Source organism: Eumetopias jubatus, unplaced genomic scaffold, assembly GCF_037043125.1.
Source record: "Eumetopias jubatus isolate StellerSeaLion01/CBP00866 unplaced genomic scaffold, mEumJub1_p1.0 scaffold_5, whole genome shotgun sequence".
NCBI lineage: Eukaryota > Metazoa > Chordata > Mammalia > Carnivora > Otariidae > Eumetopias > Eumetopias jubatus.
In genome coordinates, this window is record NW_028274811.1 from 7887898 (window position 1) to 7911641 (window position 23744).

General features: G+C 35.3%; 1 protein-coding gene across 1 annotated transcript; it reads left to right on the plus strand.

Moving 5' to 3' along the window:
- The first annotated feature begins 385 nt into the window (after positions 1-385).
- LOC148164263 (olfactory receptor 2AK2-like) lies at positions 386-1306 on the plus strand. The gene has a single exon (XM_088023567.1). The coding sequence runs from the start codon at positions 386-388 to the stop codon at positions 1304-1306; it is 921 nt and encodes a 306-aa protein (XP_087879693.1).
- Positions 1307-23744: the final 22438 nt, after the last annotated feature.

Genomic DNA, 23744 nt, shown 5'->3' on the forward strand with positions numbered 1-23744 from the left:
GACAGAAATTCAGAGTGCTTTTAATACTGTCATAAATTCACTGGGTAATTGAGTGTGAGTAATACATCTGATAATCAATAGAGCTAAGGGAAATTGAATATGCATACATTCTCTACAAGTTGTCTTGTGTGTAAAGAGATAGGTTAAGTTATCATCATCCAGGGTTTATTCTCTGAAAGTTACTGGAATAAGATACATTGTTTTCCGATCATTTTGCAAAGAAAATGAAAGCAGTGTCCAGTCTGTATATTTTACTTGGCTAGGGCAATGGTGTGGAGGCAATTCAAGGCATTAACAATAATCATTTTCTTTTCTCTTGAAGTGCAGTCATTGTCTTTACATGGAATCTTTAGATACAATCTGCTCTGATATTTCAGATTAAACTATGAAGACAGGAAATCAAAGCATCAAAACAGATTTTATACTTTCTGGTCTTTTCCAATATGACCAAATGGACACTTTCCTCTTTGTTGCCCTTGTGATCCTCTTTGCAGTGGCTCTGATGGGGAATATCATACTGATCCTTCTCATTCAATTGGACACCAGACTCCACACTCCAGTGTATTTTCTACTCAGTCAGCTCTCCTTCATGGATATAATGAACATCACCACCACAGTGCCCAAGCTGGCCACTAACTTTCTGTCAAATAGTAAAACCATTACATTTTTAGGCTGTGAGTGTCAAACATTTGTGCTCATAGTCCTTGGTGGGACTGAAGCCCTTCTCCTTGGTTTCATGTCCTATGATCGATATGTAGCCATCTGTCACCCTTTGCATTATCCTGTACTCATGAGCAAGAAGATCTGTTGGATCATGGTCACATGTGCATGGACCAGTGGATCTATCAATGCTCTAGTACACACATTGTATGTGTTTCATCTTCCATTTTGTAGATCACGGCTCATCAACCACTTTTTCTGTGAACTTCCATCTCTATTACAACTGGTTTGTCAGGAAACTTCCCAGTATGAGTATACAGTCCTCCTGAGTGGGCTTATTATTCTGCTGCTGCCTTTCTTGGCCATTCTAGCATCCTATGCCTGTGTACTTACTGTGGTGTTCCAGGTGAGCTCAGGTAAAGGACAGACAAAGGCTGTTTCCACTTGTTTCTCTCACCTGACTGTGGCAAGCCTGTTCTATGTGACTGCTCTCTCCACCTACACCAGACCACACTCCTTGCATTCCCCAGAACAGGGCAAGGCAGTGGCAGTGTTTTACACCATCATCACACCTCTTCTGAACCCATTTATCTACAGCCTGAGGAATAAAGAGGTTATTGGGACCATGAGAAGACTGTTGGTATAATGGATATTTGTACAGGAGATATCACTTTGGGAAATCCTTATTGACTGAGATTAAACAACATAGATCACTTTGCCTGGAATACTGTTTTGGAATGTATAAACTCTCAGAAATATTTATGAAATAAATAAATTGATAAATACCATGAATCCTGCTGGTTTCAGAATGGCTTAAAGATAGTTTTTGAAACTGGATGCATTTCCAATCTGTAAGCTGGAAAAATTGTGTTATGGTCAACATTATTTAGCTTCTAAAGCAATAGATTTCATGCATGTCAACTCAGTATTTGCATGTCAACATGCAACAACAAATATTTTGTAATATCCTCCTTAATATCTGAAACACAATGAAAAGGAGATATAATCTATACAAGCACGTACCATCAAAAGGATCTATGTAAATATATACTGTAATGTAGAGCAAAGTACATAATTCACTCATTTATGCATTCATTCAACAACTGATTTAATGTCTTAACTATTTGTGACACTGGTATAGGCATTGGTGATCTAGGAGTAAACAATGATAAGAACTGACAGAAAACTTTGATCTCATTCAGTTTGCATTTCAATGTGGGGAGATATAAAATTATTAAAATAAATATAAAAAACTGTAATATTTAAAATAAGAGGAATTAATGGGAAAATAGCTGGAGATTGGGATAAGGAAAGTCAGAGAATTTATGGGGCGCCTGGGTGGCTCAGTCGGTTAAGCGTCTGCCTTCGGCTCAGGTCATGATCCCAGGGTCCTGGGATCGAGCCCTGCATCGGGCTCCCCGCTCCACGGGAGGCCTGACTCTCCCTCTACCACTCCCCCCGCTTGTGTTCCTGCTCTCGCTGTGTCTCTCTCTGTCAAATAAATAAATAAAATCCTAAAAAAAAAAAGGAAAGTCAGAGAATTTTGTAATTTTATATAAAATAATCCATGAAGTGGCAACTATAAATATTTGGTCAAAGATTTAACTGAGATGAGTAAATAATTCAAATCGATACTTCATAAAGAATGTTCTGGGGGGGAAATGTTCTGGGCAAAAGAAGTAGCAAATAAAAATTTCTTGAGGTAGGAACATGATGGACAGGGCAAATAAAATGAAAGAGTAAATTGGTGGACTCCAGTAGATGAGTCGAATTAATGGATACAGAATTTGAAATGTGAGGTTGACCATTGTGAGAAGTTTGGTGTTTAATCCAAGAAAACTGGCAACCATTGCTGTGCTCACAGAGAAGATTGAAATGGGCAAATAGGAGAGCATTGCTGCAGTGCAGTTATTACAAAATGCTGACTTGGAGAAAAGTAGTAATATTAGAGAGTCCTGAAGTGACCGGTCTCCAGAGATTAGTAGAAGGCAGACATTTGAATCTTTTGGACTGATATGATGTGAAATGTGAGGGAATATAAAAACAGAGAATTGGGTTAAGATCTTGGAATAAAAACTGGAAGTAAGAAATCATCCTTATTACTGTTGAGGAAAACTGCAAGGGCAACATTTTCATCATCCAATTTCTTTGTGCCCCTACACTATTAGCATTTAATTCAATTAAGGTCATCATTCTAACTACCATCAACATAAATAAATAAAAAATAAATAAAATCCTCTTGTGCACCTGGCTTCTTTTTCTTAATGTTTATAGATATAACCTCAATAATGCAAGCAATGATGCTATTGTTTTTATTGCTGTCTAGCATTGCATTGTATGGATATATCACTATTGCTTTCATTGGATGCTTTTGCACTTTCAGCTATTAAAAATAAAAATGCTATAACTCTCCCTATCCAACTTTTCTAATGGGCATATGCATTGAATTCTTTTTTTAAAGATTTTATTTATTTATCTATTAAGAGAGAGGGTGAGAGAGACAGCAGGAGGGAGAGCAGAGAGCACAAATACCAGAGGGAGTTGCAGAGGGAAAGGGAGAAGCCGACTCCCCACTGAGCAGGGAACCTGATGAGGGGCTCAATTCCAGGACCCCAGCATCATTACCTGAGCCAAAGGCAGACACTTAACCAGCCAACCCACCCAGGAGCCCCACACTGAATTCTTTAAGTATATACCTAGGAATAAATTTGTTTGGTCATAGATAAATTGTATGCTTAGTTGTAATAAGACAATTAAATTGTGGTATTAATATCAAATATTCCGATCAGGAATATATAACAACATTCTAGTGCTTATGTGTTGGTGTACATAATGTAATGGATTGGTGCTTAATTTAAAATATAATTGTGATGAGCCCTACGTGTTGTATGTAAGTGTTGAATCACTATATTGTACACCTGAGGGCGCCTGGGTGGCTCAGTTGGTTAAGCAACTGCCTTGGGCTCAGGTCATGATCCTGGAGTCCCAGGATCGAGTCCCATATCGGGCTCCTTGCTCAGCAGGAAGTCTGCTTCTCCCTCTGACCCTCTCCCCTCATGTGCTCTCTCTCTCTCTCTCTCTGTCTCTCTCTCTCTCAAATAAATAAATATTTAAAAAAAAAAACTATATTGTACACCTGAAACTAATATTATACTGTATGCTAACTAATTGGAATTTAGATAAAAACAAGAAAATATCAAAAATACATTTTTCATATATGTTAAAGACTTACATCTATGTGTCCATTGTCAATGATTTTCATAACAATTTGATTTGTCTTGGGGCACTCATTCTTGATTCAAATAAATTACATATTTGGCCCATGGGTATCTTTATTTAGCTTATTTGTTTTTAATATATAGTGCATCTGTAAGCCCACCACCAAACCAGGAATGAAAACAGTAAAATGGTTAGAGCTCTTCAGAGCTTCTATTTTGTCCTCATGCCTCCCCCATTGTTCTGAGTTTCTAGACTATCATTGTCTTGCTATATTACTGTATTGCCAAATATACATTCATGTAAAATTATAGAATGTTTACCATCAGGGTTTTGAACAGTATAATAAAAAGGTTTTATGCTGTACGTTATTTTTTTTAGAACTTTGCTTTAGTTAATCTTATTTTATTTTTTATTATTTTTTAAATATTTTATTTTACATGTTATGTTAGTCACCATACAGTACATCATTAGTTTGTGATGTAGTGATCCATGATTCATTGTTTGCGTATAACACCCAGTGCTCCATGCAGTACTTACCCTCCTTAATACCCATCACTGGGCTAACCCATCACCCTGCCCCCTCCCTCTGAAACCCTCAGTTTGTTTCCCATAGTCCATAGCCTCTTATGGTTCATCTTCCCCTCTGATCCCCTCCTCCTCATTTACTATAATAATACAGTTGAATGCAACCATGGAACCTACTTTTTAGTGTAAGATAAAATTCTTTTTTTTTGACTTTAACAAATAATCTGTTTTTTGTTTGTTTGTTTACATATTTTACTGGCTATTATTCCTCTTTTTATTTTTATTTTTTATTATGTTATGTTAATCACCATACAGTACATCATTAGTTTTTGATACAGTGATCCATGATTCATTGTTTGTGTATATCACCCAGTGGTCCATGCAGTACGTGCCCTCTTTCAGGATAACATATTTCTCTAACAAATGTAAATTGTTTCTACTATTTTGGAAACCACTTCACATAGTTCCAAACCAGGACCATTTTCATATCCTATGAACCAGCAGTTCCAGTCATATATGCAAATTCAATATAAGCTCTTGTCCATGGGAAACAGGGTGCATATACATTAATATTCATAAATGTAACATATGTAATAGCATAGAATTGAGAATTGTCTATTGGTGAATGACAGACAATTTTCGATTCTATACAGACAATTTTCAATTCTATGCTATTACATATGCTACATTTTCCTGGTGATGGGTAATAAATATCTGTTTATGTTTTGTTTGGTGGATGATAGACAATTTTCAATTCTATGCTATTACATATGCTACATTTTCCTGGTGATGGGTAATAAATATCTGTTTATGTTTTGTTTGGTGGATGATAGACTATTTTCAATTCTATGCTATTACATATGTTACATTTATGAATATTAATGTATATGCCCCCTGTTTCCCATGGACAAGTGCTTATATTGGATTTGTATATATGACTGGAATTGCTGGTTCATAGGATATGAAAATGACCATGGTTTGGAACTATGTGAAGTGGTTTCTAAAGTAGTAGAAACCATTTATATTTTTGAGAGAAATATGTTATCCTGATAATCAATGTCTTCAAAATTCAGATTGGTCAGTTAAGAATATATATATATGTTAATTCCTAACCATTGAATGAATCTAAATACTGTTTAATTTTTAATGTTTTCCTTGTTTGAAATTCATACATGTGAATTATATGTGTATATATAAAATGATCATTGACATTGTTTGCACTGTCACTAAATTACACTCAGTATAAAGCAGAAAAATATAAATAAACTTTGTAGGGGAGGATAAATATATTATTTTACCCTTTTAATTATCAGCTTAAATCCCTATACCAAAAGACGGATTGACAAAAGAAAAAATATATACATACTTGATAAGCACTTTTCAGAGCACAGGAGCTTTTGTAAGGAAATGAAGAACTATAGCTGTAGTTAAACCTCAGTGATTTTGTATTAGGGGCAGTGAAGTGTGAAGAGTCATGGGAAGTTTGATAGGACAAAAATGGGCATGGGCTCCATGTAGAAAACTGGGGGTAACCCAGCAGGTTTATATTGCTCTCAGTGTCTTGCTGTCTTGTAATTAAGGTTGTTTCTTTCCTCTATGTATGGGGAGGGCTCCTCTCTCACAAAGGACTTAGGACTTCCTTTAGGGGAAAGTAAGCATGTCTTAACTTGTACCTGAAATCTCTATATTCTTTCAGCTTGAAATATTCAATAAGGTAAGGTGCCATATTTTAGGTAGTGTGTCATAAACTCTGTCCTTAGGTCACAACATCAAAAGAAATATAATATCTTATGGTATTTTAATATTTTCCCTGCTGATTACTCATAAATTTGTATCGGTACCTCCTCATATATTATTTTATATCTAATTGCTACTTTCCACTTTGAGAAACTTATTATTTTTAATGATTTGGTCTATGTTATTCATACATTGTTTCTATTCGTTTATTATTTTGATTTAATTATTTTTTACCATCTGTTCACCTGTACATGAACATGAACATTTTTTTACTCAAATATATTTAACATATGGTGTTATAATAGTTTCAGGAGTATAATATAATGAGTCAACAATTCTATACATTTGTAATTGCTCATCAAGATAAACATACTTTTGGGCGCCTGGGTGGCTCAGTTGGTTAAGCGACTGCCTTCGCCTCAGGTCATGATCCTGGAGTCCCAGGATCGAGTCCCACATCAGGCTCCCTGCTCAGCAGGGAGTCTGCTTCTCCCTCTGACCCTCTCCCCTCTCATGCTCTCTCTCTATATCATTCTCTCTCTCAAATAAATAAATAAAATCTTTAAAAAAAAAAGATAACCATACTTTTAATTCCATCTGTCTATTTCACCCGTCACCACACCTACCTCCTTTCTGGCAACCACCAGTTTGTTTTCTACATGTGTCTGTTTCTTTTTTTTCCTGTTTGTATCTTTTTTGTTGTTGTAATTTTGTTTCATTTCCTGAATTCCAGTGTGAGTGAAATCATAAGGTACTTGTCTTTCCCTAACTGACTTACTTCAGTTAGGTTTATACCCTCTCGGTCCATCCATGTTGTTGCAAAGGGCAAGGTTTCATTCATTTTTATGGCTAAATATTCCATCATTATCTATCATCTATCATCTATCATCTGTCTGCATATTGGCATACCTTCTTTATGCATTCCTTTATAGATAGATAGTTGATTTACTTCCATAACTTAGCTGTTGTAAATAATGCTGCAAAAAACATAGGGGCATGTATGTTTTTTCATTAGTATTTTTATTTTCTTTCCGTGAAGGTCCAGTAGTGGAATTACTGAATCATACCATAATTCTATTTTGAACTTTTTTGAGGAACTCCATACTGTTTTCCATGGTGGTTTTACTAATTAGCCTTACAACCAACAGTGCATGGGTTCTTTTTCTCCGCATCCTTGTCAACACTTGCTATTTTTTCTCTGTTTGATACTAGCCATTTCATAGGTGCAAGGTGATATCTCCCTGTGGTTTTGATTTATATGTCCCTGAAAGTTAGTGATGTTGAGCATCTTTTCATGTGTCTATTGGCTATCTGGATGTCTTGTTTGGAGAATGTTATTCAGGTCCCCTGCCCATTTTTTATTCAGATTATTTGTTTTTAATTGTATTGAGTTGTATAAATCCATATATTTTGGATATGAACCCCTTGTCAGTTACACCATTTGCAAATATATCCTGCCTTTCCATAGGTTGCCTTTTTGTTTTGTTGATGGTTTCATTCACTGTATAAAGATTTTTATTTTGGTGTAGTTCCAATAGTTTATTTTTGGTTTTGGTTCCTTGGCCTAAGGAGACATATTTAGAAAGAGGTTGCTAAGGCCAATGTCAAAAAAATACTATGATTTCTTCTATGATTTTGATGTTTTCAGGTCTCACGCATAGGTCTTGGTCCAGTTCATTCTTCTGCACGTTGCTGTCCATGTTTCACAACACCATTTGTTAAAGAGACTGCCATTTCTTCATTGTATATCTTTGCCTCCTCTGTCCTAAATTATTGATTAATTTATGGTCATGAGATGTTTTGCAGTTTTTTTCTTTGTAGTGTTTTGAACTCGCTTTGGTATCACAGTCGTTTTGGCTCACTTTGTAGAATGAATTTGGAATCTTTCCTCCTTTTTTTTTTTTTAACAGTAATTTGAGAAGAATAGGTTTTAATTCTTTAACTATTTGGTAGAATTCACCTGTGAAGCCTTCTGGTCCTGGTCTTTTGTTTGTTGGGAGTTCTTTGATTGCTGATTCAATTTTGTTGCTAATAATTAGTCTGTTCAAATTTTCTATTTCTTCCTGATTCAGTTTTGGAAGGTTATATATTTCTAGGAATTCATCCATTTCTTCTATATTGTGCAATTGGTTAGAATATATTTTTTCATAATGTTCACTAATAATCTTTTGCATTTCTATGGTGTCACTTGTCATTTCTTCTCCTTTATTTCTGATTTTATTTACTTGAGTTCTCTCTCTAATGAGGCTGACTAAAGGTTAATTAATTTTGTTGATCTTTTCAAAAAATACAGCTCCTAATTTTATTGTTTGTTCTATTTTTTTCATTTTTTCAAGTTTCTAATTTGTTTATTTCTGCTCTAGTCTTTATTATTTCCTTCCTTCAGTGGATTTGGCTTTTGTTGTTTCTTCATTTTCCAGCTCCATTAGGTGTATGTTTAGGTTTTTTATGAGATTTTTCTTGCTTGTTGTAGTAGGCCTGTATTGCTATAAACTTCCTTCTGAGAACCCTTTCCCAGCCATCCAAAGATTTTGGAGCTTTGTGTTGCCATTTTCATATCTCTCCATGTCATTTTTCACTTTTTCTTTGGTTTCATGGTTGACCCATTCATTGTTTAGTAATGTTATTGAACCTCCATATAGTTGTGATCCCTCCAGATTTCTTCTTGTGGTTGACTTCTAATTTCGTAATGTTGTGGTCAGAAAATATGTATGGTATGATTGAAGAGTTTTTGAACTGTTGAGATTTGTTTTCTGGCCTAATATGTAATCTGTTCTGAAGAATGTTCTATATGCACTTGACAAGAATGTGTATACTGCTGATTTAGGATGGAATGTTCTGAATATATTTGTTAATTCTCCTGGTCCAATAAGTCAATCAAAGCCACTGTTTTCCTGTTTGGATGATCTGTCCATTGATGTAAGTGGGAAGTTAAAATTCCATACTATTATCGTATTACTATCTATTAGTTCCTTTATGTGTGTTATTAACTGTTTTTAGGTATTTGGTGCTCCCATATGGGATGCATAAATACTTAAAATTGTTCTATCATCTTGTTGGATTGTCTCCTTTATAATTACATAGTTTTCTTCTTTGTCTCTTGTTACAGTCTCTTTTAAAGACTATTTTGTCTAATATAATTAAGGCTAACCTGGGTTTCTTTTCACATCCATTTGCATAAAAAATTTTTTCTCTATCCCCTCACTTTCAATCTGTGTGTGTCTTTAGGTCTAAAATAAATCTCGTGTAGGCAGCAGATGGACGGAGCTTGTTTTTTCATCCATTATGACACCGTATGTCTTTTGATTGGAGTGTTAAATCCATTTACACTCAAAGTAATTATCAATAGGTATGTATTCATTGCCATTTTGTTACTTGTTTTGTGGTTGTTTTGTGTTTTCTTTGTTTCTTGTTTCTCCAGCTGTTTTCTCACAATAAAATGGCTTTCTTAATTGATATACTTGGATTCTTTTAGTTACATTTTTGTATATCTATTACTGTTTTTTGATTTGGGGTTACCATTAATTTTAATATAACAATTTCTGGATATAGCAGTCTATTTTATGTTGATGGATACTTAAGTTTGAATTCATTCTTTACTCCTCTCCACCCCACATTTTAAGTCTATGTTTTCATACTTTATATCCTTTTATTTGTGAGCCTTTTCACTGATTTTCACAGATTTATTTTTACTGTGTTATGCATTCCTCTTTTCTTACTCAAAGATTTTTCATTTCCACTTAGAGTCCCCTTTAATATTTATTCAGAGGGATGATTTAGTGGTCATGAATTCCTTTAACTTTTGTTTGACTAGGAAACTCTTTATCTCACCTTCTATTCCGAATGACAGCCTCATTGGGCATAGTATTCTTGGCTGCCGGTTTTCTTTCTTCCTTTCAGCACCTTGAATATATAATGCCATTTTCTTCTGGCCTTCAAAGTTTCTGCTGAAAAATTCACAGACTTATACGGTTTCCCTTGTATGGAACTGTTTTCTTCTGCTGCTATCAAAATTATCTCTTTATCATTATGCTTTACCATTTTAATTAATATGTGTTTTGGTGTGGATCTCTTTTGTTTGATTCGCTTGAGAGATCCTTTTGCTGCCTGGATCTGGATTTCTGTTTCATTCCTCAATTCAGGAAATATTCAACTATTATTTCTTCATGCAAATTGTCTGCCCCCTTTTCTTTCTCTTTTCCTTCAGTGATTCTTATAATGTGAACTGTATTATGCTTAATGGTGTTGTTGTGTTCTATTGTTTGCATATTTTTTCCTCTCACCTGCTCATCTTGATTACTTTCCATTCCTCTGCCTTCCAGTTTGCTGATTTGTTTTTCTGCTCTCTCTAACCTGCTATTTCTTCCATATAATGTATTTTTAAATTTCATTCATTGTGTTAATCATTCTGATCAGTTCCTTTTTATCTCTTGGTTAAGAGTCTCACTGATGTCCTCCAATCTTTTTTCAAGTCCATTGAGTATCTTTTGATCATTACTTTAAATTCTCTATCAGGCTGACTAGTAGACATATGAAAAGATATTCAATAACTCATCATCAGGGAAATACAAATCAAAACTACAATGAGATATCACTTCACACCAGAGAGAATGGCTAAAATCAACAACACAGGAAACAACAGGTATTGGTGAGGATGCGGAGCAAAGGGAACACTCTTACACTGTTGGTGGGAATGCAAACTGGTGCAATCACTCTGGGAAGCAGTGTGAAGGTTCCTAAAAGACTAAAAAAATAGAACTACCCTACAATCCAGTGATTGCAACACTATGTATTTCCACAAAGGATACAGAAATAGTGATTCAAAGTGATACATGAACCCTAATCTTTCTAGCAACATTATCAAATATAGTCAAATTATGTAGAGCCCAAATGTCCAGTGAATGATGAATGTCTAAAGAAGATGTAGGAGATAGATAGATAGACAGATAGATAGATAGACAGATAGATAGATAGACAGATAGATATTTGTGGGATTATATGGGATTATATATAATATTTTCAGCTATATATATAGCATATTTCTATTTATATCTATCTATATATATCCTATAGCTATCTCTCTCTCTATATCTTATTAATATATCCTATAGATATATATCCTATATAGATAGATATTCATACCTCTATAGGATATAGGTATATAAGTATGTATATCTATATATATAATGTTGCCATTTGCAATGATATGAATGGAGCTGAAGAGTATTCGTATTATGCTAAGTGAAGTAAGTCAGTCAGAGAAATATTAATAACATGATTTCACTAATATGTGGAATTTAAGAAACAAAACAAATGGACATAAGGGGAAGAAAAAAGAGACAACCCAGGAAACAGACTCTTAGCTATAGAAACAAACAGGTGGTTACTTGAGGGGAGGTGGGTGGGGAGATGGGTTAAATAGATGACTGGTATTAAAGAGGGCACTTGTGATGAGCACTGGGTGCTGTATATAAGTGATGAATCACTAGATTTTACACCTGAAATTAATATTATACTCTGTGTTGACTAAATAAAATTTAAATAGCAATTTGGAGAAACAAACAAAAAGGAATTGCAACATGGCAATTCACAGTTAAAAAATAATCTTTACAGAAAATCCTGGTGCATAGCTTACCAAATTGAATTTCACTAAAAATTAGTAGTTTCATTTTTTTTTTCCTGTGACAATCAGGGTAAAATGCACTTGATGTATTGTATTATTAGTTTCAGAGATAGAATAGAGTCAATCATCTAAAAAAGGAAAAGGCTTTATGAAAATGGCCATGTGATTTCTTTCCTGAATTTTCAATGATAAGCATCCAAATCACACAGTCCATACAGTTAACAGGTAGACAGATGATAGTTAGATGATAGATATAGATAGATAGATGATTGATAGATAGATGATAGATAGATGATAGATGATAGATATTTCATGGCATGTTGACAAAAATGGTGAATTTTCTCTTATTATTCTTGTGTGTATTATCTCTTCCCTAAAAATCTATTGTACTTTTGCATCATAAACTACAATAGATCACCGAAAACAAACAAACAGATATCTATCAGGCATATTAGTCATCCCTTTTGCTTAGGTATCTTGCTTTTGTTTTGTCCTGTACTTTCATTTGGCCCATATTCTTCTGTCTCCTCATTTTTTCCCTAACTCTAAATGTGTTTCTGCGTGCTAGGGATGTCAGCTCTGTCTCCTGCTTTTTGAGGTAGTGGTTTTATGAAGAGGCCCTGCAGTGATCCCCAGTGCATTGTCCTATGTTTACCAGAACCTTGCCTTTCAGGGGTGTCTTCTATGTGGGTTTTGTAAGCTGTGCTGTTGTGGTTTAACCATTTCTTCCTTCATTCCAGTCATCTGTGGTGGCTCTCTTTGCCTGTTTTGGGCAGGGTTTGACCCCTGTGGTATAAGTGGACCAGTCTGGAGCCACCATGAACTTGACTTGAGTCAGCCCGGATATTTGCCTTAGATGTAGTAGCACCAGGCTACGGGGTGCTGTCCCTGTGTTGTCCGTTTAGGAGATTTCATTGGCAGGCACAGCCTATAATCAAACCAGTTGCCTGCCTCCAGCTCGCTGCTGAAGCTGCTGTCTTACTGGTGTGTGTGATTATCTGTCCCTGTGTATAGCATAAGAGTTCCTTTGGTAATGTTCTAGTCCTTCTCAGAGCTGCATGCACACTGCCAGGTTTCTGGCACCAGTTTGGATGGGCTCTGCCCAAGAGGGTATTGGAGGAGACATACCCCCCAACTGGGGAGGGTCAGGACACACAGTGTTTGTAAGGTTTTGTGTCCTGGTCTTCTGATGACTACCTGGCTAGAGGGGTGGATCCACCAAAGCATGGGTTGGTGGGTGCGCTGCCAGGAGGATAAGTAGTGACTGTTTCAAACTGCGGCTTCTATGCTGTATCTCGTTGGGCTGTTGGTTGTGCTGTCTCTTTAAGGACAGGGACTAAGTTTCCTCTTCCCCGCCTCCCACCTCTCTTATAGCTGAGACAGCTAATTTTTTTTAAAATTCCAGGTTTTAAATCCTGCTAGTTGCATATGAAACTTGGTCCCTCTGGTTTTCAAAGCAAAATGATATGGAGATTTCTCCTCCCCATGGGGGCTCCCCAGTGTGATAGTGTTTCTCTCCCCTCTCCATGCCAATGGGTCTCTTCCTTTCTGTTAAGTCCCAAGATCCCTTTAGCTTCACTGCCATCTCAGTCCTTCCTGTCCTCTTCAATATGCACTCTTCTCTACATTTAGTTTTGGGGTTTGTTCTGCCAACTTTTCGGCCTTAGCTGAGTTATTTACATTGATATAAGTGCTATATATTTGTTATCTGCAGGACAAGGTGAGCTTAGGGTCCCTCTACTTTACCATCTTCCCAGCAATCAACCTCTTGCTGGTTTTAAAGTTCACTCTTTCTCATTACATTTTGCTATTTTAATTATAATGTGCCTTGGTATGGACCTCTTTGGGTTGATTTTGTTGGGGGCTCTCTGCCTTCTGGAAGTGGATGTCTGTACCTTTTCCCAGATTAGAAGAGTTTTCAACTATTCCTTCTGTCCATTTTTCTCACTTTTCTCCTTCTGGGGTACTTATAATGTTAATGTGATTACACTTGATGATACTGTTGAGTTCTTTAACTTATTCTCGTTTTGTAATTTTTGTTGTTGTTGTTGTTCATCTGTTTGCTTTCCACTACTCTGTCTTCCAGCTCACTGATCCATTCTTCTGCCTCCTCTCATCTACTATTTATTCCCTCTAGTGTATATTTAATTTCATTTGTTGCATTCATTATCTTTGACTGGTTATTTTTTGTATGATCTATCTCTTTGTTAAAGGTCTTACTGTGATCTTGCACTCTTTTCTCAATTCCAGTAAGTATCTTTATGACCATTTCTTTGAATTCTTAATCAGTCATATTGCTTATCTGTCTCTCTGTGTGTGTTTCTCTGGATTAGGAAAGTCAGCTATGACTGTTTTAACGCTAAAGTTACTTATAGATTGAAAGGAAAGGGATGCAGAAACATCTATCCTGAAAATGGGTGTCAAAAGAAAGCTGGAGTAGCAATACTTATACTGGAAAAAAGAGAATTAAAATGAAGAGTGTAACAAGATACAAAAAAGGGCACTATGTAATGGTAAAGGGGATAATCCAACAACAAAATATAACAATTATAAATAGGCACCCAACATGAGAGCACCCATATACATAAAACACTTAATAACAAACATTAAGGAACCAATTCATAGTAATACAATAATAGTAGAGGACTTTAAAACTCCACCTACATCAGTGGACAGATCATCCGAACAGAAAATCAAGTTGGGGCTTCTGGGTGGCTCAGGCAGTTAAGTGTCTGACTCTTGATTTAGGCTCAGGGCATAATATCAGGGTTGTGAGAGGGAGCCCCTGTTTCAGGCTCCATGCAGGGAGCCTGCTGAAGATTCTCTCTCTCCCTCTCCCTCTGCCCCACTCTCAAAATAAATAAATAAATAAATAAATAAATAAATAAATAAATAAATAAATAACAAGGAAACAATAGCTTTGAATGAACACTGAACCAGATGGATTTAACAGAATTATTCAGGACAGTCCGTTCTAAAACAGCAGAATACACATTCTTTTCAAGTGCACCTGGCATATCCTCCAGAACAGATCACATATTAGGCCACAAAAAATCATCAACAAATTCATAAAGATCAGATTTATGCCATGTATCTTTTTTTACCACAATGCCATAAAACTAGAAATCAACCACAAGAAAAATAGACAAACAAAGAAACAAAACCAAACACAAGAAAAATTCCAGAATGTCCAAAAATACATGGAGGTTAAATGGCATGCTACTAAACAATGAATGGGTCAAGCAAGTAATCAAAGAACAACTTAAAAAGTACTTGGAAACAAAAGAAAATGAAGACAATACAGTCCAAAATACATCAGGAAAAGGTGTTCTAAGAGGGCAGTTTATAGCAATACAGGCCTACCTCAATAAGTAAGAAAAATCTCAAATAAACACCTAACCTTACACCTAAAGGAACTAGAAAATAATTCAAACAAACCCAAAACTAGCAGAAGGAAGGGAACAGTAAAGATTAGAGCAGAAATAAATAATTATATACAAAATGAAAAAACAATAGAATAGATCAACAAACCAGGAGTTGGTTCTTTGAAAAGATCAACTAAATTGATAGTTCTAGGGGCATTTGGGTGGCTCAATAGGTTAAGTGTCTGACTCTTGATTTTGGCTCAGGTCATGATCTCAGGGTTGTGAGACTGAGCATGGTACGGGGCTTCCCTCTCAGCGAGAAGTCTGCTTGAGATTCTCTTTCTCTCACTTTACCCCTCCCCCCACTCTCTCACAAACCCTCTCTAATATTTTTAAAAATTGACAAAGTTCTAGCCAGCCTCATCAAAAACAAGTGAAAGGACACAAAAAACAAAAATCAAACATGAAAGAGGAGAAATAACCAAAACCACAGAAATAGAAGTATAAGAAAATATTATGAAAAGCAACATGCTGACAAATTAGCCAAAACAGAGAAAAAAATGGATAAATTCCTAGAAACATATAACCTACCAAAACTGAAGCAGGAAGAAATAGAAAATTTGAATGGATTGATTCCAGCAAGCTGCCTGAATCAGTAATATAAAAAACTCCTGAGAAACAAAATTATAGAACCAGTTGGCTTCACAGGTGAATTCTACCAAAAATGAAAAAAAAATTGTTATATATAATCTTTTCAAATAATTCCAAGAAATAGAAGAAAAGGAAGACTTCCAAATTTATTCTATGAGGCCAGCATTACCCTGATACCAAAACCAGATAAATAAACCACTAAAAAAGAGATCTACAGACCAATATCTCTGATAAAATAGATGCAAAAATCCTCAGTGAAACACTAGCAAACACAATCCAACAATACATTAAAAATATCATGTTATTCCCAGGATGCAAGTGTGGTTTGGTATTTACAAATCAATTAACATGATATATAACATCTGGAAGAGAAAGGTTAAAAACCACATGATTAATTCAAAAACACAGGAAAAGCATTTGACAAAGTGCAATATCCATTCATGATAAAAACCTTCCACAAAGTAAGTTTAGAGATAACGTATATATAGACATAAAAAAAGGCTATATATGAAACCCCACAGCAAACACCATACTCAATGAGGAAAAACAGATTTTTTCTCTATGGTCAGGAACAAGACAACAATGTCCACCCTCAGCACTTTTATTCAGCATAGAACTAGAAGTCTTAGCTACAGCAAATAGACAACAAAAATAAATAAAAGGCATCTGAATTGGTAAGGAAGTAGTAAAACGTTTGCTATTTGCAGGTAACATGGTACTGTATACAGAAAACCTGAAAAAAAAAACACCAAAAAAAAATACTAAAACTGATAAATTATTTCAGTAAAATCACAAGATACAAAATCAATGTGCAGAAATCCATTCCATTTCTACATACTAATAATGAAGCAACAGAAAGAGAATTTAAGAAAACAATCCCATTTACAGTTGCACTAAAAACAATAAATGCCTAGGAATAAACCTAACTAAGGAGGTGAAAGAGTTTTACCCTGAAAACTATAAAACATAAGAAATTGAAGACAAAACAAAGAAATGAAATGGCTTTCCATGCTCATGGATTGGATGAACAAACACTGTTAAAATGTATTAACCAGGGTGCCTGGGTGGCTCAGTTGGTTAAGCGACTGCCTTCAGCTCAGGTCATGATCCTGGAGTCCCGGGATCGAGTCCTGCATCAGGCTCCCTGCTCAGTAGGGAGACTGTTTCTCCCTCTGACTCTCCCCCCTCTCATGTGCACTCTCTCTCTCAAGTAAATAAATAAAATCTTTTTTTAAATGTATTAACCAGAGCAATCTATACACGTAATACAATCCTATCAAAATGCCAATAGTATTTTTCACAGAACTAGAACAAAAAAGTCCTAAAATTTAAATGGAACCAGAAAAGACTCTGAGTAGCCAAAAGAGTTTTGAAAAAGAAAATGAAAGCTGGAATATTACAATTCCAGATTTAAATTATATTACATTGCTTTTTAATAAAGACAGTACGCTAATGGCACAAAAATAGACACATAGATCAACAGAACATAATAGAAAAACAATAAACAAACACAATTTTATGGTCAATTAATCTTCAATAAAGCAGGAAAGAATGTCCAGTGGGCAAAGAACATTTCTTTACCTGGTGCTGGGAAAACTGGTCAGGTACATGGGAAAGAATGAACTGGATCCCTTTCTTATGCCATACACAAAAATAAATTCAAAATGAATTAAAGCCTAAATGTGAGACCTGAAAACATAAAAATGCTAGAAGAAAGCACAGGCAGTAATGTCTCTGACATCAGCTGTAGCAACATTTTTCTAAAAGCTTATTTTTTTTAAGATTTTATTTATTTATTTGACAGAGAGAGAGAAAGTGATAACGAAAACGGGAACACAAGCAGGGGGACTGGGAAAGGGAGAAGCAGGGTTCCCGCTGAGCGGGGAGCCCAATGTGGGGCTCAATCTCTGGACCCTGGGATCGTGAACGGAGCCAAAGGCAGACACTTAACGACTGAGCCACCCAGGTGCCCCTAGCAACATTTTTCTAGATAGATCTCCTGAACAATGGAAATAAAATATAAACTGTTGGGACTACCTCAAAATGAAAAGCTTCTGTACAGCAAAGGAAACAATCAACAAAAATGAAAGGCAAGCTCCAGAATCAGAGAAGTTATTTGCACACAACTATCCAATAAAGGGTTAATTTCCAAAATATATAAAGAACTTACACAGCTTAACTCCCAATAAACAAATAATCCAATTAAAAATGGACTGAAGACATAACAAACATTTTTCCAAAGAAGACGTCCTATTGGCGCACAGACACATGAAATGATGCTCAATACCATCATCAGGGAGATTCAAATCAAACTATAATGAGATGCCACCTCATACCTGTCAGAACGGCTAAAATCAACAACAACACAACGAAAGAACAAGTGTTTGTGAGGATGTGAAAAAGGAACCCTCTTGCACCATTGATGAGAATACAAACTGGTCTAGACACTGTGGAAAACAGTATGGAGGTTTCTCAAAATTTAAAAACAGAACTACCGCACAATCCAGTAACCACACCACTGGGTATTTACCCAAAGATACAAGAACACTAATTGAAAGGGATGTACACACCCCTATGATTACAGCAGCATTATTTACAGTTGGCAAATACTGGAAGCAGCCCAAGGGTCCATCCGTAGATCAGTAGATAAATAGATGTGGTATATATATAAGCACACACACACACATACACATATACCATATATATTATATATATAATAATACACACACACACACACACACACACACACACACACACACCCCAAAAAGGAATATTATACAGCCATAAAAATAATGAGGTCTTGCCATTTGCAACAACATGGATGGAGCTGAGTGTATTATGCTAAGTGAAATAAGCCAGTCAGTGAAAACAGATACCATAGGATCTGTATATTAACTATACTAGAATTGAAAAATTAATAATAAAAAATAAGCTGGGAATAAAAAGAGATGGCTTTATTTATTTTTAATTTTATTTGAGTAGAGTCAAAACGTAATGTTGCATTAGTTTCAGGTGCAAGAACGTGAGATTCCACAAGCTGAGATTCCACCAGCTTAAATATTATGCTGCTATGCTCACCACAGGTGCAGATACCATCAGTCACCATACAACAGAATTACAGTATCAGTGGCTATATTTCCTATGCTGTGCCTATTAATCAAAATGGTTTTATTTATTATTGTAGTATGGGGAGCACCCATCTTAGGGGAATCGTGGGACATCTCAGGATGAAAAGTATAGAAAGAATATATAATATTTATGTTTGTGTTAGGTGATTGTGCAAGGGTTTTAGGAAGTGGGGCTTGCTTTGGGTTGCTGCTGTCAGCAAGCATGAGTCATTCTATGACGGGCTGTCTTAATAACTCTTACATAGGTGAACCCTATCAGAGCAAGGCTAACAGTCATTGGTAAGAAAGCCACAGTCATTCATTTGTAGGAAAGGGAAACGCTCAGTAGTTTTTGTGACTTGGGTGATGTTCATGTTGTGTCTGTGTTCACACAAATTTGGGCAGGGTCTTGTTTTTGCCATGGTCCATCGTGGTCACAGAGTTGCTGTGCTCAATATCTGATGGTATTAGTTTCCTATTGCTGATATAACACGTTACTATACCCTCAGCTTTAAAAGCACCAGTTTATTTCCTGACACTTCATGTGGTCAGAAATCTGAAATTGGTCTCACTGAGCGAAAATCTAGTCATTGTCAGGCTGCATTTCCTCTGGAAAATCTAGAAGAGAATAGTTTCTTTGCCTTTTCACTTTCTAGATATCTCCTGAGCTCCCTGGCTGGTGCCCTCCTTCACTGACTTTTGAAGTCAGCAACATTGAGCTGAAACCTCACACTGTCATTTCTCTGATTCCTTCAGCTTCCTGCTCCCACATTTAAAGACCCTCATGATTAGTTTGGGTTCACAATGATATCCTGCATAATTTCTCTATTTTAAAGTCAAGTGATTAGCAACCTTAATTCCATCTGTAAGCTGGACTTGACTTTGCCATATAAACCAACATATCCACAGTGTACAGTGACTAGAATGCAGACACCTTTTTGCCCCATTTTTCCCTTTTTATGGTCACTATTGCTTGATGTGAACTTGTGTATATTTAATAGAAGAACACCAAGGTCAGCTCCAAGCAATACCAAGGTATTCTTATAATACCTGGTCAACTATGAATATTAAGGGCTGCTTATCTAGGCGAATAATATTCTATTTCTTTATATACACCATTTTTATAACATTTGGTGGGTGGATTTTTGGGGTTAACCTATCTTACTGTATTACTATAAATTTTTCTTGTTTTTGGTTCCATTTGTACACTCCAGTAAAATTAATTTCCACTTCAATAAAAATTTAAAATGTATTACAACTAGTTAATTAGAGAAGTGGAAGTTTATAATGATTGGAGTGAAGTATAGGGTGCTGTTGAGTTATGTAATAGAGGATTTTTCCTTAGTCTTATTTGTGTAGAATCATGAGAATACACCTTTAGGCACAGTGCACATCACTCAGTCATTCCTCAATAAATATACGTTTGATAATTGTTAATGCTGTTATTTATATCATTTTTAGTCAATATTGCTGTTTTTCTTATTTAATTAACTTATCCAGAATTGCCAGCCTTTGATTCATATATACATGAACCATACATATATGCACATATAGATTATATATATATATTTTTTTTCCTCTCACGTCTCACTTCATTGACTGTATCTGTTGGTAAATATATAAAGATAAAACTTTAAGATAAAATTTTAAAAACCCTTTCTATATTGTTTTGGGGACTTCTACTAAAATTAATGATTTTAATTTAATTAACTTAAGGTAATACTGAATACTTATGTTTTGATCATTAGTACACCATTGTGATGATCTCCAAGTTTTATGAAAGCATTTGTTGCCACGTATATTTTTTTATTTCCTTCCTTCATTACTATCTATCAATCAAAAGAAAACAAATCTCTGCTTGAGCAAAAAGAAAGAAGAAAGCAAATGTGTATTTGATATATCTAGTGCTTCCTATTCACTGTATAATTTAACTCAATAAATAACACTATAAGAGAGACATTATTATCCCCCTTTTATAGATGATTAAACTGAAGCTTAGATTGCACATGTAACTTATCCCAAATCATATATCTAGAAAGTTTCAAGAATATAAAGGTTGAATTTAGTCTTCCCTTTTGAAAGATTTTTTTAAGGGGGGAATATATTTCACACTGTCCCCTATGTAATTACCAGATTTTCTTGACACATTGGTTATTGCTAAAATATAGGCCAGCAGGATCGAAGGCATTCCTGGGTAGTTTCCATATGTTACATCATTTAACACTATTATGCAGCAGATGCCACTTTCACATTCGTCATATCCTGATTTTAGCATTATGTGAGTCAAACAGGACATTTCTTCAGGGATCAGCTATCCTGAGATTTTAAAATAATCCACATGGAGATAACAAATGGAGAAGGTGTTTGGTCATCTGTATTACTTTAAATACCTTCCTATTGGCATTTCCAGAGCCTGGAACCCAGAACTACTTAGGTTTTAGCCAGGTGACACACACTTTATATTAGAATGGAAGCATTTTCTGAATTCCTAGTAGTGATTTGGGTGTCGGAGCCATGGACCAATAGGCACTTCTTTATGGTGGCTTCCCCTGAAGCAGGTGAGTTCCAGGACTTTGAGACTGGGTGCATAAGACATGTTCTCTAGTGCTTTTGGTTTTGACTATTTAGTTCTGTAATTTTAAGGAGTAATAATCCATGGAAAAGCATCCATAGAAAAACAGAGAAATTAAAATATGAGTATTTCACTCAATGACACCATAACCATTCTCTTTTACTCTTTGCCAAAAAGATTTTATAAATTTTCAAAACATGGATTTGCTTCTCTCCATTAACATAATATATAATACCATTTTGCTATTATATTGTGTTGTATAGTGGTAATTTTCATACTTTCATGATATAACTTCTTAGTACTCATTGAAAAAATGTGAAAAATATTTTGTGGAAATAGGGTGTTTTTCATTTTCTTTTGGGTTATATTTTAGAATGATGTTTGGAAGATCATTTATCATTGATTCCAAGGGATAATGGTAGTCTTAGAGTTATCACTTAACATTTTCAAACTGAAATATAGACAATTTTCATTATTATCCTACAATTATTTATTACTATATTCTAACTGGTAATTTATGTTACAAAGAAAAAATAAATCCAGTACTAAAGATATCAAAATAATTATTTTGTTTAATCTCTGTTTCTTAATTTCCTCTGAGAATGTACATTTTCTATACTTATGTAAATTTGTATCAAATATTAATTATGCACAATATACGATGAATTTTTTAAAAGATTTTATTTATTTATTTGACAGAGAGACACAGCAAGAGAAAGAGCACAATCAGGGGGAGTGGGAGAGGGAGAAGCAGGCTTCCTGCTGAGCAGGGAGCCCGATGCGGGGCTCGACCCCAGGACCCGGGGATCACGACCCGAGCGGATGGCAGATGCTTAATGACTGAGCCACCCAGGCGCCCCAATATATGGTGAATTTTTCAAGAAGCTTGAAATTTGGTTCCTGCTCGACCCCCAAGTTAGATGGATGTATTTGATTTCATCATTTACCTCCTCTATTCATCCGTTTCCCCTAGGAAAAATTATGGTTTTTTTTGAGTACATGAAAGCAGTAGTAGCTACTATTTACGGATACCTGCTAATTTCAAGTGATCAATTAAATACTCTCTGTACATGATCTTATTTTATTCTTGCATCAACCATGTAATATAATTAATGACTCATTTTTATTTATTTTTATTCATTTTTAAGGACATACTTTTAAAACACAAACTTGGGACGCATAGGATGTAAGAACGTGCTTTACTTCACAGAAGCTGCAATCGTTGGAATACATCTTAGAATTGTGCTCTGACTGAGGCACAAGCCCATGCACTTAACCGCCTCACTTCTCCCTGCTGGAATTGTGGATGACCTGCAACCTACTGAGAGTGTCCTTAGTGGAGCTTGAACTGTAGACAGGACAGGGGTTCATGTGTTCCCTTGGTTCAGTCAACATTTCCGCAGTTATTTTATGTGTTTTAATGCACTCACAAATTTATTAAAATATATACTTATTCTGTATTTCCTATTTGTAATGGGATCCATTTTGTAGGCCAACTGAGCCTGGGAATGCATCCATCCAGAAAAGTATAAAAAATAGTTCACTGTTTTGAATCCATTTATCAGTTACATGAAAGATAATCATTTAGTGTAGCCTCTGACATTGAGAGTCCATTATTTATTTTATTTTGTTTGTTAACATGTCAGCCTTCTCACTATCAGTATTATAGTTGGGATAAAAAACTGAGAGAACGAATATGAACTTTGGAAGTTAACTTCCAGAAACAGGGTTGGATTGATTACCTTCTTGGTACCTGGTTTCTCCCCCTGGATTTTCCAGATACAAATCATCTTCTCACATTTCAGCTACTTCATGTGCAATTCCAAAATAGTACTAGTCTCTACTTCTTTTAGTTGTTGTTATATTGGGTGAGACATTGCATATTAAGGGTTTCTCATAGTCTGGAATACTGTTTTCTACAACTTTTTAATCATCCTCATTATGTCTGAGTTGCTACAGATGCAGCATGTACATGAGAATCGGGGTCATTCAGCTTTAATGTTTAGGATGTAATTGAGAAAAGGACCAGCCCAAAATATCGGTCAATGAGGCATTTAACATAGAACATACAGATGGGAATGCTGAAGCTTTGCTTTTTCTGAGAAAACCACATTGAAGTGTGGATAGAAATGAAAGAATGAATCTAAAAGGATATTGGATTCTGTGTCATCATAGATTTTATACAAACAGAATATAAGATAATATGATTTTTATCCTGTTTTTTCTTATTAGTTTCAGAGGTAGAAATTAGTGATTCATCAATTGCAAACAACACCCAGGGCTCA

Bases quoted from the DNA above. Each gene is read 5' to 3' on its own strand.
- LOC148164263 (XM_088023567.1), top strand. From the start codon at position 386: ATGAAGACAGGAAATCAAAGCATCAAAACAGATTTTATACTTTCTGGT.